The sequence below is a fragment of the Neofelis nebulosa genome, chromosome 1, assembly GCF_028018385.1.
Source record: "Neofelis nebulosa isolate mNeoNeb1 chromosome 1, mNeoNeb1.pri, whole genome shotgun sequence".
Taxonomy (NCBI): Eukaryota; Metazoa; Chordata; class Mammalia; order Carnivora; family Felidae; genus Neofelis; species Neofelis nebulosa.
The window spans coordinates 957,553-972,051 of NC_080782.1; the positions used below are offsets into that span (position 1 = coordinate 957,553).

Sequence of the window (14,499 nt, forward strand, 5' to 3'; positions counted from 1 at the left end):
CCAGACGGAACCAGGGCTCCTGGGCAAAGGCACTCCCAGCAGGGGCAGAAAACGTGGAAGGGGCACCTGGAGCCCAGTGGCACAGCGGAGACGGGGGAGGCAGGCAGAGGTCCCTGGGCCCGGGAGCCCCCGTGGCAGACATGCCACTGTGAGCACGGCAAGAGCCACCGATGCGATGACGGAACTTCACACGTGCTCACGAGTCCATCAACCAGGCGCACGCGCCCCACCTCACCGGGGGCCTCTGCGGACCCCAGGAGACCAGCTCCGAGTGGCACCCGGGCCAACAAGGACGAAGAATCAGGCACTGTGCTGTCCATCCCGAGACTGTCCCTTGGGGCAGCCACAGGGAGAACCCGGCAGTGTCCCCACGGGCTTCCGGAACCCCACCACTCGCACACACCCCTGTGAAGGGGCCTGTGTGGACGGAGACAGACATGTGAGCCGGGCGCCGTGTGGATGAGCCACCTGACAAGCCAACAGAAACAGAGCCTCCTGATTCTGGATCAGAAGACACGGGAGACACGGGGAGGCGATCGGTAAAACGCAGAGCAAGACGCTCAGGGACAAAAGCCCCAAACACACCGTAAGAAAACAAAAGCAAGGAGCTGGAAGGAGGCTCCAGGGGAGGATGTGTGTGAGGCTCCGGGGTTGATGCCCGCGGCCCTGCTCGAGACATGCGCACCCGGGAGCATCTACAGGTCAAGTCTGGGCTTTGCTTGCAGATCAGTGAGACCAGGGAGAGAGCGGGCATCGGCGAGACCAGAGTGGCCGGAAGTTGGAGACTGCTGAGGTGGGCGAGGGTGGGCACGGGGCTCACTACGTTTTCTCTGCTTCAGTGTTAGGGGCTGAACCGTGGGCCCCCCTTCACGTACTGATGCCACAACCCCCAGCCCACCTCCTGACGTGCCCGTACTGAAGACAGGGCCTTGGGAAGGGTATTAAGATACAATCAGGTCACCAGAGCAGACCCTAATTCCATAGGACAGGTGTCCTTATACGAAGAGGAGACTAGGTTACAGACACGCACAGAGGGACGGCCGGTGAGGACTCACGGAAGTCACGGCACCTCCACGCCAAGGAGAGAGGCCTCAGGAGGAACCCACTCTGCCCACACCCGGGTCTCGGACTCCCAGCTCCCAGGACCGGGACAGATAAACACCTGCTCTTAAAGCTGCAGGTCTGTGGGGTCAGCACCTGAGCACGCACACTGGCGTCTGTCTCAAACCTCCCGTAGGAAGACGGTTCTAATGTAAAACGTTCCCCGATTCTCAGTGAGCACACCGGATCCGGTGTCTGGAGCTGTGGTCACAACACCCCCGCTCAGGCTCACGTGGCAGCCACTCCCTCCTCTCTGCCAAGGCCATGAAGGCCACCAGGACCACCGACATCATCGTCACGCAAGCTGGTCCAAGTGCCTTGTGTTTCACAATCAACACAGAACCGCCAACAGGGTGCACGAGAGACAAAGACCTCGGGCGCACACGAGGAAGGGTCCCCGGTGTCTCCACCTGTGCCGCCCTGTGGCAGGCCAGGTCACTGCAGTGACACGTGTCCTCGCAGGGCGTGCACAGGCTGGCCAGGCACCGAGATACCGTGTGCCCCCAGCGCACACCGAGGGACCCCAGCCCGCGGTGCAAGGTGCTATCGGGGGGAGGGCAGGTTGCAGGGAGAGCGGGTTCCAGGGCCAGCGTGCTTTAACTGCAGAAAGGATAACCACCACCATCCAAAGGACACGAGAACGTGTTCCCAAATGCAGTAGAGAAAGATGCACCCTCCGTGTGATTTGAGAAAACAGGAGACACACACGGAGGCGCCTGCCGGCCACACACAGTGACACACGGTCCTACCCTGCACTTAGTTCCACCCAGCAGCTTAGAAAGTCTCGGGGAATGACGCTCTCACACGGCGAGCACCCAATCAGCCCGCAGGCCACACACGCCCCTCCTGGAGGCTGCTGGACACAGACGAACGAGAAAGCGAACGTGGGAGACCACAGCTCGGCACCGTGGCCATGAGGCTGAACACAGGGCCCCGGGGCCCACCGGCTGTGGTGGAGGCCAGGTGCACCTGGGGTTCTGTGAACAACCGTCCTCTCCCACGAAGCTGCGTGACAAGGCGCTACGGGTGACAGCTCAGGGAGCCTGTGTGTGCAGCTGGCGGGCCCAGCTCCCTGGGAGCCGCTCGCGCGGGTATTGCTGCTAACAGCACAGCCGGATGGTGCCACCAGGGGACACTGAGCCGATGGTCGCTGTGTGACAGGTGCTGGTGGCCAGCCAGAGGGAGGAGCTTCGGGGATGGACCAGAAGAGACCGACTCCCGGGGGAGGAGCTTCGCGGATGGACCAGAAGAGATCGGCTCCCGGGGGAGGAGCTTCGGGGATGGACCAGAAGGGACCGGCTCCTGGGGGAGGAGCTTCGGGGATGGACCAGAAGGGACCGGCTCCTGGGGGAGGAGCTTCGCGGATGGACCAGAAGAGACCGACTCCCGGGGGAGGAGCTTCGCGGATGGACCAGAAGAGATCGGCTCCCGGGGGAGGAGCTTCGCGGATGGACCAGAAGAGACCGACTCCCGGGGGAGGAGCTTCGGGGATGGACCAGAAGAGACCGGCTCCTGGGGGAGGAGCTTCGCGGATGGACCAGAAGAGACCGACTCCCGGGGGAGGAGCTTCGCGGATGGACCAGAAGAGATCGGCTCCCGGGGGAGGAGCTTCGGGGATGGACCAGAAGGGACCGGCTCCTGGGGGAGGAGCTTCGGGGATGGACCAGAAGAGACCGGCTCCCGGGGGAGGAGCTTCGGGGATGGACCAGAAGGGACCGGCTCCTGGGGGAGGAGCTTCGGGGACAGACCCAAGGGGACAGGCTCCCGGGGGGAGGAGCTTCGCGGATGGACCAGAAGAGACCGACTCCCGGGGGAGGAGCTTCGCGGATGGACCAGAAGACACCGGCTCCCGGGGGAGGAGCTTCGGGGATGGACCAGAAGGGACCGGCTCCCGGGGGAGGAGCTTCGGGGATGGACCAGAAGGGACCGGCTCCCGGGGGAGGAGCTTCGGGGATGGACCAGAAGGGATCGGCTCCCGGGGGAGGAGCTTCGGGGATGGACCAGAAGGGACCGGCTCCCGGGGGAGGAGCTTCGGGGATGGACCAGAAGGGACCGGCTCCCGGGGGAGGAGCTTCGCGGATGGACCAGAAGGGACCCGCTCCCGGGGGAGGAGCTTCGGGGATGGACCAGAAGGGACCGGCTCCTGGGGGAGGAGCTTCGGGGACAGACCCAAGGGGACCGGCTCCCGGGGGGAGGAGACAGGGCTACCGCCTTCACATCAGTTAGACCCCAGTGTTCGGACGGCACGTTCCTCCAGAACAACAGCCCAGTGAGCACAGGGAAGGGAGACGATCCCGAAGGAGCGAGGCCCGGGGGGATGGTGGAGCCTGGATTAATGGGGCTGCTACAAATACAGTGAACACGGGAGAGGGTCCAGGGGGGACCACGGGCACCCTGAGCTGGCAGTGGGGTGCCATCTGAGCGGTGGCCTGCCCACACCCAGCAGGACGGGCTCCCAGGGCCAAGCAGGGAAGTCCCAGACTTGTGGACACTGGGGGGCTCCCAGCCCAGAGACCCAGCTCACTGGCTGAAGGGACGCCTCAGGACCAAGTCCCCGAAGGGCTGCAGTTCCGGGAGCCACACTGAGAGGGAACCAGCTAGTCCCATCAGGTAGGCCCGGTGGCTCAGGGGTTAGCGGGGGCTCATCTTCTGAAAAGAGCCTGCATAGGGCTCAGGGGCTGAGGGCACCCTGGCGTCTGGGATGGGTCTTGTAGTTTCCTCACACAGCACCCTGGGGGGCTGGCCTGGGTCGCTCCAGGCTCTTCCCACGAGGAGAGGACAGATGAGACATACGGAGTCTACAGAAAGATCGCCAGGGCAACGTGGGATAAACAGAGGAGAACCCTACCTGGGGAATAGCTCTCTTCTCTTTGCCGTCACTTAGTTAAAAATTCGAAAGCAAGTTGTTTTTGAAAATCCTGATTTAGAACAGACAGAATATTCCGAAACTGGGAAGCCAATGCCCAATGTCCCCCTGCCCCCTGAGCCTGGTCCAGGAGGGAAGCGGTCCGCAGAGCCATGTCCCCTGGGGCCACTGTCCCTCGACGCAGCAACAAAACACATACATCTACCTTTCCTTCTAAAGAACTTAGAAAACGTACAGCAACTGTCACAGGAGAGCCATCAGCTGGCAGTCCAGAGCTTCCCTGCACAAACCCCCGGCCTCGGAGCCTCGGAAGGGGAGCGGCCACGCGGACCCAGCGCCCTACAGATGCCTGCCCAGCAAGCCAACCTCAGAAAGCACATCCCCTCTGTGTCCCCACAGGGGGACGGAGCAGGGGACGGGGAGCACACTGTGCCCCAAACGCACGCGGCAGGGGTGGGGATAACCACCTCCTTCCAGCAGCTTCCTTACTGGAAAGCAGACAGAGGGAGCCGCGCCCTGAACTGTGCTGCAATGCTCCCACGTCCTCATACGCGGCTGCTCTCATGCAAAGACTCCCCTCCACGAAAAGACAAAACACGGAGCGAGGCTAGAAATCCGTGGCGGGGGCAGCACAGGGACGTGGGGGGTCACGTCGGAGGCACAGCTCTGTCTTCACTGGGCCTCCTGCGTGACTGTCATTCTGTTTACTCTGGTGCCAAATCCCCATCGGACTGACCGTCCTTTCCTGGCTGATGTGTGCAGGTGATAGTCTTCTCGCCCCTGGGCTCCCACGGTCCCTCACTCTGAAGCCGTCTGTCCGGCCGTGTGACTGTCGGGCCACGCTCACCGCTACACAGAAGCTATTTTTTCTCAGCTCTCCCACTCAAACCTAAAATTAAATATAGCGTTCCTAAAACCTGCTTTTTCCCTCAACCCGCAGGCAGCCCTGGTCCTGTCCGTCCGGCGCCCCGGTCCTGTCTGTCCAGAAGCTTTCTTTTATTTTTTTTTTTTTAATTTTTTTTTTTTCAACGTTTATTTATTTTTGGGACAGAGAGAGACAGAGCATGAACGGGGGAGGGGCAGAGAGAGGGAGACACAGAATCGGAAACAGGCTCCAGGCTCTGAGCCATCAGCCCAGAGCCTGACGCGGGGCTCGAACTCACGGACCGTGAGATCGTGACCTGGCTGAAGTCGGACGCCCAACCGACTGCGCCACCCAGGCGCCCCAAGAAGCTTTCAAACCTCATTTCGAATACACTCACCCAACCTGGAGTTTCTGCAAAAGGACAGTCTTTCGGTAATTCGCTCTGAGTTTGCAACCTGCAACGCAGTCCAACGGCAGAGCCGTTTTCCCAGAGACACACACACACACACACACACACACACACACACACACCGTGCCTGACACACTGGACGGCCTGGCTCGTCGGGCAGCAGCAAACAACTGTGCGGTTCCCTGTGGGATCAGAGTTGCTCTGTCCCCGGCACCCCGGGGCACGCACCCCGTAACCAAGGGAATCTGCACTACACGGTCCTCCTCACCTGCCCTTTGACGAGCGTCTGAGGGTCCGGGGGTGGAGGTCAGAGCCTTGCAGGGGCTCAGGCCTGTGTCTGGTCTGTCACCAGGCACTTCATGGGGCCCCGTGTGCAGGCCCCCGGCACCAGGGCCCACACGCAGTCCAGCTGGCGAGGGAGGCGTGAAGCCAAGCGCGTGGTCAGCGGGCAGCCGGGAGGGCAGTTCAGGGCCCCCGGTGAATGTAGCAGAGACGGAGGCACGGGGGGGCCCCGAGGGGGCGGGCAGGGCACTCGGGGACATCAGGAGATGCCTGCCACACAGACTCCAGGTCCCCAGGAAAAACCACCAGGGGCTGGGCCCCCAGGAAGGGGAGGGACGCAGCGGCCGGTGGAGAAAGGCCTGGGAAAGCAGGGACCTCGGTGTCCCTGCTGCACAGACAAGAGAATGAAGGACTGGACGGGCCTGGGAGCAGAGAGGAAGACCCCCAGACCCCTGCCGCACTGTCACTGTCACGGCCGCCACCTCAGCTGCCCAGGCTCCCCCGCTGGTGCTCAGCCCTGAGAGCACACTGCTGGGCAGCGGCACGATGCCCCCTCCACTGAAGACCCGCTCCTACCTGAGCACCTCTGAGCTCCCAGGGCCCCTTGTGTGCCCCCGTCTCCCCCCCAGTCTGGGCTTCCCTGAGCTCTTGTCCGGGCCACATCAGGGTTTCAGCCCAAGTGCACCTGCAGAGAGCCCTGGGGGTGGGGGGGTGGGCAGCGGCTCAGGCTGGGAGTAGGCAGAACACATGTGCTGGAGAACAAGTTCACCGGGCCAGTGCACGCACGCCAAGTGTCTATCGAGAGCCAGAGCCAGCGTGCTCCCGACGCCCACACGGAATGCACACCAGTGGGGACAGCCCTGGCTGGCTCACAGCCCTGCGGGCAGCAGCAGGCAGGGGAGAGGGCTTGCCTGCGGGCAGGGGTGGGGAGGGGAGGGAGCACCTATCCTCCAGGGGAGGGGATGGGAGAGCTCCCCGCTACCTGGTGGGGTTTAAGGAAAGACAAGAAGTGCAGGGCCCTGCGTGGGGGAGGGGGCGGTTGTGGGTGTTCGCGGCCGGCCCCTCCCGGCTCAGATGGCCAGCAAACGCCCTCGGCCTCCGCCTCTCCTCGCCCCTCCCATCCACAGAGTTTCACGCAAAATCTCATTTCCTCAGAGTCTTCAGGACCCCTGAGCTAGAGCCCAGAGCTCTGTCCCCCCGGTCCCTGTGACTCCACGCTGCCAATCCTGTGCCCCCCCAGACTTGAAATTCCAGGCAGGCCAGAGGCCCTTCACGGGTCCCGGGTCACCCTGAGAACTTAGCGCCCCAGCCTGGCTCTCTTGGCAGGTGCTCAGGAACAGACCAGCGGGACAGAAGCAGAAACACCATAAAGAGTAAGATTTCTGGGCTGGACGTTCCACTCTGGGGACGAGGCTCACATCCAGAGCAGGAATTGGCCCCAGATCCCTATTTAAAGACTGTAGGAACTCAGCGACAACTGACCCGTTTCCACAGGCGTCTCACCTGTGGGGCCAGGACACCCTGTAATTACAGGTCCTCAGAAAGGGAGCTTTCCAGGCAGAGCTCCCACCTACAGGGTGGCGGGAGCCCTCTCCCCCACAGATGGGTACAAGCCCAGGCTGGGAGCACAGCTGGAGGGGGGCACGTCCTGGTGAGGCACTGGGGGGGAGGGGGCGGCACATCCTGGTGAGGGAGGGACTGGGAGGGGAGGGCCGCCCCGCCCCCAGAGGCACAGTGCCTCCCCCAACCTAAGGGGGCTAAGGGGAGGGACCAGGACCTGACCAACCAATCAGGGAGTAGGCGGGAGCAGGGAGGGAGCACGGAGAAGGCCCCCTGTCCCTGTCCGCCGAGCAAAGGAGGCTCAGAAGCAAAGCACAGGGTCAGAATGCAGCGGGGCCTTTGGGGATGAGCACCTGAGTCCCTGTGCTCCGGCCGCACCAGGAGCTGTGAGCTAACCTGCCCACGAAGCATCTGTTCCTCCCACAGCCGCTGCCCCGGACACAGCAGGGCCCGGTCCTGAAGCTCAGTCCTGACAAAGTGACGCTCGGGTCAGGTCCATCCATCCGAGGACACAGCCCGCAGCTCCTAACAGCAGTGTCTCAGGTTGGGACGTGTCCTGGCATGGAAGGGGGCGCAAGGGTCCTGGGGAGCAGCTTACCGTCGCTCGCCTCACGGTCAGGACTGCTTCAGCCACGAGCAGAGCAGAGCAGAGCGCAGTCCGAGGGGCAGGGAACGTGCGAGGGGCACCAACCTGCCCTGCCTGGTGGGGGCCTCAGGGCTGGCGTGCAGCAGGGGGGCAGAAGACTGAGAAAAATAAGTAACTGTCAATCCTCCCTCCCCCCCACCCAGACGCACCTGAGAGACACAGACCCGGTCCCCCCAGCTGCTCACCCCCACAGACACACCTGGCCTTGCGCCCCAGGAAATCCCTTATCTCTAGGGCCCTCGGCAGGATCTGAATAGAAGAATCTTGAAATTCAAGAGCTGAAGCATTTCCAGAGGCTTCCAATCGTTCGGCAAATATCCACAGAGCCTGTGGGGCCCAGGGTCATAGCACATCCTCAGTCCCTCGCAAGGGGCCCCTCCCGGAGCCCTACGATGCCCTGCCTCCAGCTGCAGACACCCCCGTCCAGGCACCGCCTACCCCACTCCCCTCACAGACCGAGCGCCCCCAGGACATCTCCGCTCAACCTCACCCCCAACAGCTGGCTTCCCCAAAATTATGGCTCCAGGGCACCAACTGCGGGAAGCTCCTGGGGAACCTCCAGGCCCTGTCCCCCAACTGCAGGGAGCCCCTTAACCACATGCCGCCTCCAGCCCCCAGCTGTGTGAGTCCCTCTCCAGCTGCAAGGAGACTCGAGGGTACATTCTGTCCCCCCCCCCAGCTGTAGGGAGCTCCCAAAGCATCCTGGCTGTCTGCCCTCCCAGATGTAGGGAGGATCCTGGCTCTGACCCCCCAGATGTAGGGAGCTCCCGGAGCATCCTGGCTCTCCCCCCCCACCAGATGTAGGGAGGATCCTGCCTCTGACCCCCCAGCTGCAGGGAGGATCCTGGCTCTGTCCCCCCAGGTGTAGGGAGCTCCCAGAACATCCTAGCTGTGTCCTCCCTCATATGTAGGGAGGATCCTGCCTCTGACCCCCCAGCTGCAGGGAGCTCCCGGCCCACCCTAACACTTGTGGGGTCAGGGTGGGTCTCACACCAAGCCTGGCAGGGGTGGAGAGGGGCCTGGGAGCTCGCTACCCCAACTACCCTGGGGAAGGGGAAGTGTGGAGTGGGCTGGTCCAAGCGCTCCTGGGCACAGCACACAAAAGCCACTGGGACAGGATGGGAGGGCGTGGGGGTGGGGGCGGGAGGCAACAGTGGCCGTGGCTGCTCTGGGGGGCGGGGGAGGGGGACTCTGAGCTTGGGAGCTGCTGAGCTCCGTGGGCCCACGAGGACGTGGAGCTCGTGAGTCACGTGGCACAGAAGTGACTAAGGACTCAACTCCTTCCTGCTGGTGAGAGACTTAGCACTACAGGGACGGGGTTCCGCTGTGGGCCCTGTGCTGGGAACATTCAGGGCCTGATCCCAACCAGGCCCTCAGCCCTCGGATTCCCGGCTGTCTCGGAGCAGGGTCACTTCTGGACATGCTCTATATGGAGCAGACCTGCCCTCCAGGCCTCAGGGGCTCTGTCTGAGCCCAGCTCTGTGTCCCCGTCCTACGGGTTTCAAATATTAACACTGCTAAAGATGTCCTTCAGAAAGACTTTATGTGGGAAAAGAAATCACTACGCTGGCTCTAACACGGAAGTAAGACTTGTGGGAGTAAAAAGGCCACGGTGTCCAGGCACCTGGAACACGTCCCACGCGTGAGCACTGACGGAGCCAGCGGCTCTGCCCAGGCCGGTCCCTGGCAGCTTCGTGGGGCATCAGCAGGTGTGAGAGAACGAGGGGACCCTGTGCTAGAAAAGGCGGGTGCCACTGCTGCGTCTGTGTTTAAGGGCAGCATTTAGCAGAGGTGCAGTCACTGAAGTGTGCAAGGCTACCACACGGGGAAAACACAAAACACCAGGAACGTGCTAATCAGTCACGCTGCTGCCCATCGTGAAAGGGAGGGCTGCAGGATGACTGACTGGGCCTGAGAAGCACAAGCACTGTCCTCAGGCTTCAGACACACCCTTCGCTCTGGCCTCCTTTGCAAAATAATCTGCAGACTTACTAACGGCGTGCGGAACACCAGAAATGTGGGAAACACTCCTCGTCCCGACCCACTGCAGCAAACTGTGAGGGGCGAGCTCTGGGGACGGGACGTTCGGTCCAGGACGTGAAGGTCAGAGAGGCGGAAGGCCCCGGGGGCAGGAAGGTGAAGGAGCAAAGTGCCAGCAAGGCCCCAGGTCTCTGGCAGGGTAGGGGTGAAGCTCTGTGAAACACGATTTGTGGGAGTCCTGCTCAGACTCGCAGGAACAGAGCGCTCAGGACACATCCTCGGACTTTCTCCACCATCTGGGGCGAGGCCTCTGGTGGGTGGATGCCTGCGGGGGCAGAGGGCGGGCAAGCACCGGCTTCTGCAACAGGGCGCTTGACTGGCCAGTTTCAGGGACAAAACCTCCGTTTTCTAAAACGAGCCGTAAAACTGACAGTACTTTGTTCAGTACTCTGAAATGAAGAAGAACGCGAAACACGACTGAAATGAAGTATGAATGCGTCCATACTCGCGTGTGTGTGCATACACACACATTAAGACTCTGTTTCAGGGCCAGAGAGCAGGCAGGATGAAAAGTGAAGTCTCTCCAACCCCGGACCCCCTTCCCCACTCCTCGACTCTAGCCACAGTTAAGTGCGATGTGCACGCCCTTCCGGAAAATGAGAACCGGATTACAGGCGGCTCTTGGTGCATTCAAAGAGACAGCCAGTCCCCGAGGGCAGGGCTCATGGGCACTGAGCCCGCCTGGGCGTCCGGGGACGTGGAGTCTACTCACCTGGGACACCAGGATGGGCGTGGGGCCTCCACCCCCTGCCTCGGGGGCTGTGCTGCCGGCCAGCGGCAAGGACGCTGCACCTTACTGGGCCACACGTGCACCAACAGAGGCCGTGCTCTCAGGCTACCAGGGTCCCACTCCAGAGCCTCAGACTCCCAGGCATCTGGGGGGGCCCCGGGCCCCGCTGCAGCCGGCCCTCTGTGTCTTCCCACGCGACGCCTGCTGTCCTGGAAATCCTCATTCCCATGTTACGTTCCTCCCGGAATTCCATTGCCACCCACGGCTCACGAACACCAGAGTCAAGCTGCCCTCCCCTTTACCCACCCCTTCACACTCTTCAGCAGAGTACGGTCTCATGCGTGGAGTACCCAGACAGAGGGGCAGCGGGAGCATTGGGGTGGGTGCCCGGAAGCCTGGCAGGTCAGAGAAGCAGCTGGAAGCCACCAGGCCTGGAAGTGTGCGGGGTGTGGGACCCCCGGCCCCAGAAGGGCCACACCTGACTCGGGATGCAGGCTGAAACCAGGGGCACCTGCTGCTTGCCTGCCTGCCTCTCTCCCTCTTCTTTCCTTCCTTCCTTCTTTCCTTTTTTTTTTCTTTTCTTCTCTTCCCTCCTTCTTTTCTTTTCTTTTCTTTTCTTTTCTTTCTTTCTTTCTTTTCTTTCTTTCTCTTTCTTCCCTCCTTCCTTCCTTCCTTCCTTCCTTCCTTCCTTCCTTCCTTCCTTCCTTCCTTCCTTCATCAAAACTCATGTATTTGGACAGAACTTGGAGACAAAGATCACCTGCCTCTGGGAGATTAAAACTGCACACAGGCCTCCCTGCAAATGTGCTGGGTTGGAGCCTGTCCCTGCGTTCAGCCTTCATGGCAATGCTCTCTGTGGATTTAACTGGGAGAGGGTGAACCCCGCAGTGTCCTCACATAAAGGACTCCGTTCCAAGGTGTACAGGAAGCCAGACTGCTTTCTGGGAAGTACATCCTAACCCTAACCCTGGCCCAGGTCACAAGAGTTCAGAAATGAGGAAACATCAGAGCTGGAAGTGGGGTGCACTCACACCTGGGGGTTTCAACAGGAAGTAACCCCCAACACCCAGGAGACAGACACCGCTTTAGGACTCCCAAAACAGCACATCACCACGAGGCTAACCAATTCCGTACTATTCAGTTTTCATGTCTTAACGAGTTATTTTCTGCCCAAAGAGATACTTAAGCTCCTTGCTAAATCTGCTACTAAATGACAGATGGCCTGGTCATTAGCCTGCAGGTGACTAACAGCCCCTCCCCAGCGGCACAGGTGAGGGCAGGCGCCCTCACCGCCTTCCCTTCACTCGGAATTTAGGTGAGTCTCTGAGCAGCCCTTGGCTGTCTCAGTCACTGCTGGATCGGTTTATTTACTGATTCGGGAGGCAGACTTTGTATGCTTGTACAGGCTAGTTTCCTCTGTGGAAACCTTTGCATAATACGGTGCAGAGAAGTAAAAAGCTTCGCAAAGCACTGCTTTGTGAAAAGCAAAATGTTTCTGCAAAGCGAAACTCGGAAGTTAGCATTTACAAGTTACATACTCCAGACCACACTGGGGACAGCTGAACAGTAACCACAGCTTTGCCACCAACGTATAAATACACCAGGATGATTCTGGCGAATATTCTGACGCGGCCTCTGAAAGAGCGCGACCAGGTGTATACAAAGTAACCTTCCCTTTCTGAGGGGCTGAAACAGTCCACTCACCTGTTCTTTCTTGAGTGTCTTCCAGAAGCTGTGAGCCAACATCTAAAACCAGAATCTCTGCCTGGCGCTAAAGAACAGCTCCTAGAGCTGCTCCAAACCCCGGTGGCTCCACGACCCTGCGACCGGGGCCTGAGGGGTGTGGGGGATTTCTGGCTCGGCTCTTACATCCGGCCCCCTTCGCTCGTTCACTCACTCTATAGCCAGCTGAGTGTCTACAGTGCACCTCGCCTGAGCAGTAAGCACATAGCTTGGGACAGGACAGACCTGGCCCCTGTCCGTCCACAGTAACGGGGGCGAGGCTGCAAAAGTGACAGGGATGCAGAGGTAGGAGGCACAGGCAGGAAGATGCAGGCTTACAGCAGCTGGCGCCCAGGGGTCAGGCTGCAGGTGGGGCAGGGCCTTGGAAGCCACCCGGAAGAAGAGTCAGGGCTCAGTCCCAGGGTCGCCCTCAGAGGGTTCAGAGCCATGGATCACAGGCGCGAAGGGGGTCGGCCGGTGGGGGGGGCCATTCAGGAGCCCAGAGGAAGCTGCTGCGCTCCTAACCCCCTCACAGCTGGGTAGGACACCGCAGGTGAGGAATTCGAGTCCGCGAGCCAAGGAACGCAGCAGAGGGGGACCAAAGACCACACACGCAGGCAGCGACTGGCGTCTGGCTCCAGACAGACACAGGGACAAGGCCCAGGAGCCGACTGGGATGGCCCTGCTTTCTCCCGTCACCAGAAGGGATGCCACCCGACCTTCTGTCCTCTGTCCTCAACCTTGTGCCCACCCTTCCCTCTCCCACCACAATAACCAAGTCCACCTAGAGGATGCTTCGAGAAAAAGCAGGCAGCCCACGACAACTTCAGACTGGGTTCAAGAACTTTTCACTTTGATATTGTTCCAAGTGAATAACTTTTTGCATTAAAGAAACCTAAGTGTCACCCGAAAAAGTTCTGTCACAGCGGAAAATATACTCTCCGTCAACTGGACAACAGCTAAAGTCCTAAATCTGTACCTGTTTCTATTATGGTTTTGGAGCTAAAGGAAAAGCTGTACTGAGAGCAGTCTTACAGAAACGCAAACACAATGAACAACCAGAGGCCCAACACTGCCAGGAAGTGCGCCCCACCGGGTCAGGGTGCCAGCCCCCACCGGGTCAGGGGGAGGCGCACCCCCACGGGATCAAGGTGGGCGCACCCCACTGGGGGGCGCACCCCACCGGGTCAGGGAATGGAGCCCACCTTGGAAACCCTGGATCGATGTGAAGGAAAAGGACCAGTGTGGGGCCCCACTGCCTCCTGCAGGCCCCATCCTCAGCCAGGACCAGAGGGCGCCGCGAACAAAACTGCACACTGTTCCCTCCCGTCACGGAACCGAGAGTACATAAAGCCGATTCCGTTACAGACGAACCCGGAGGGACCCCCCTGCACGCTCCGCAGAACACAACTTGCAAACGCAGAGGCGGACATCCTGCCGCTCCCTTCAAGGCACCTCGCGCGGACTCGAACGAGCCACGAGGTCCCCACACAAGAAGCTCATCAAGCGACAAAGTCCCATCCCGGGGGCGGGGGGGCCGCGCCTGTCCCTCGTGGGGCCTGCGAGCGGCGGGAAGGGACGCGGGACCGGGGGACCGCGCGGCGCAGAGCGACGGGGATGCAGGGATGGCGGGAAGGGGGCGTGGGGAGAAGGGATGTGGGGCCCGGCCCGGGGGGAGGGGGGGGGCGAGCCAGAAGGGACGGGGACGGGGTGAGCGCGGCCAGCGGCAGGGCCGCGTGGGGGTCGCGGGCCGCGGAGGGCGGCGGCGGGGCCAGGCCGGCGAGACCCCCTCCCCGGCCGCAGGGGCTCGGGAGCGCACCCACCTGGGCCTTCCGCAGGGCGCCGAGGCGCAGCTCGTGCACGAAGGGGTTCCGCCCCGGGGGCGCCAGCCGCCGCGCGTCGCCGGCCCCCGCGCCGGAGGCGGGGGCGACCCGGGGACCGCGCGCCCGCAGCCTCATGACCGCCGCCCGCCGCAGGGAGCCGGGCGCCGGGCGCAGAGCGGGCGCGGAGCGGGACGCAGAGCGGGCGCGGGGCGCGGGGCGCGGGCCGAGGATGCGCGGCGGCCGGGGCTGGCGGACGCGCAGGCGCAGGCCGGCGGCGGCGTGACGCGAGGGGCGGGGCGGGCGGGCGGGGGGCGCCGGCGGGGTGAGGCCTGGGCGGACGGGGGCGGGGCGTCCCGAGAGCCCCGCCCCCGAGGGCCCGGAGGGCGGCCCCGCCCGCGCCCTGCGCCTGACCTCGGCTCCCGCCCTCCCCCCCACCCCCCACCCCCCACCCGCAG

General features: G+C 62.1%; 1 protein-coding gene across 3 annotated transcripts in view; it reads right to left on the bottom strand.

Moving 5' to 3' along the window:
- The window catches only part of LPCAT1 (lysophosphatidylcholine acyltransferase 1), a 45,263-nt gene extending 30,981 nt beyond the window's left edge, over nucleotides 1-14,282 (bottom strand). Inside the window, exon 1 of one of the 3 annotated variants that reach the window (XM_058712584.1) lies at nucleotides 14,045-14,282. In XM_058712584.1, coding sequence (XP_058568567.1) covers nucleotides 14,045-14,179 — 135 coding nt within the window. In that variant the 5' untranslated portion in view covers nucleotides 14,180-14,282. Of the gene's footprint in view, nucleotides 1-7,681; nucleotides 7,706-12,203; nucleotides 12,261-14,044 lie in introns of those variants that run through there. The other 2 variants (XM_058712661.1, XM_058712708.1) reach the window with 2 other exon arrangements.
- Between the last annotated feature and the right edge of the window lie 217 nt (nucleotides 14,283-14,499).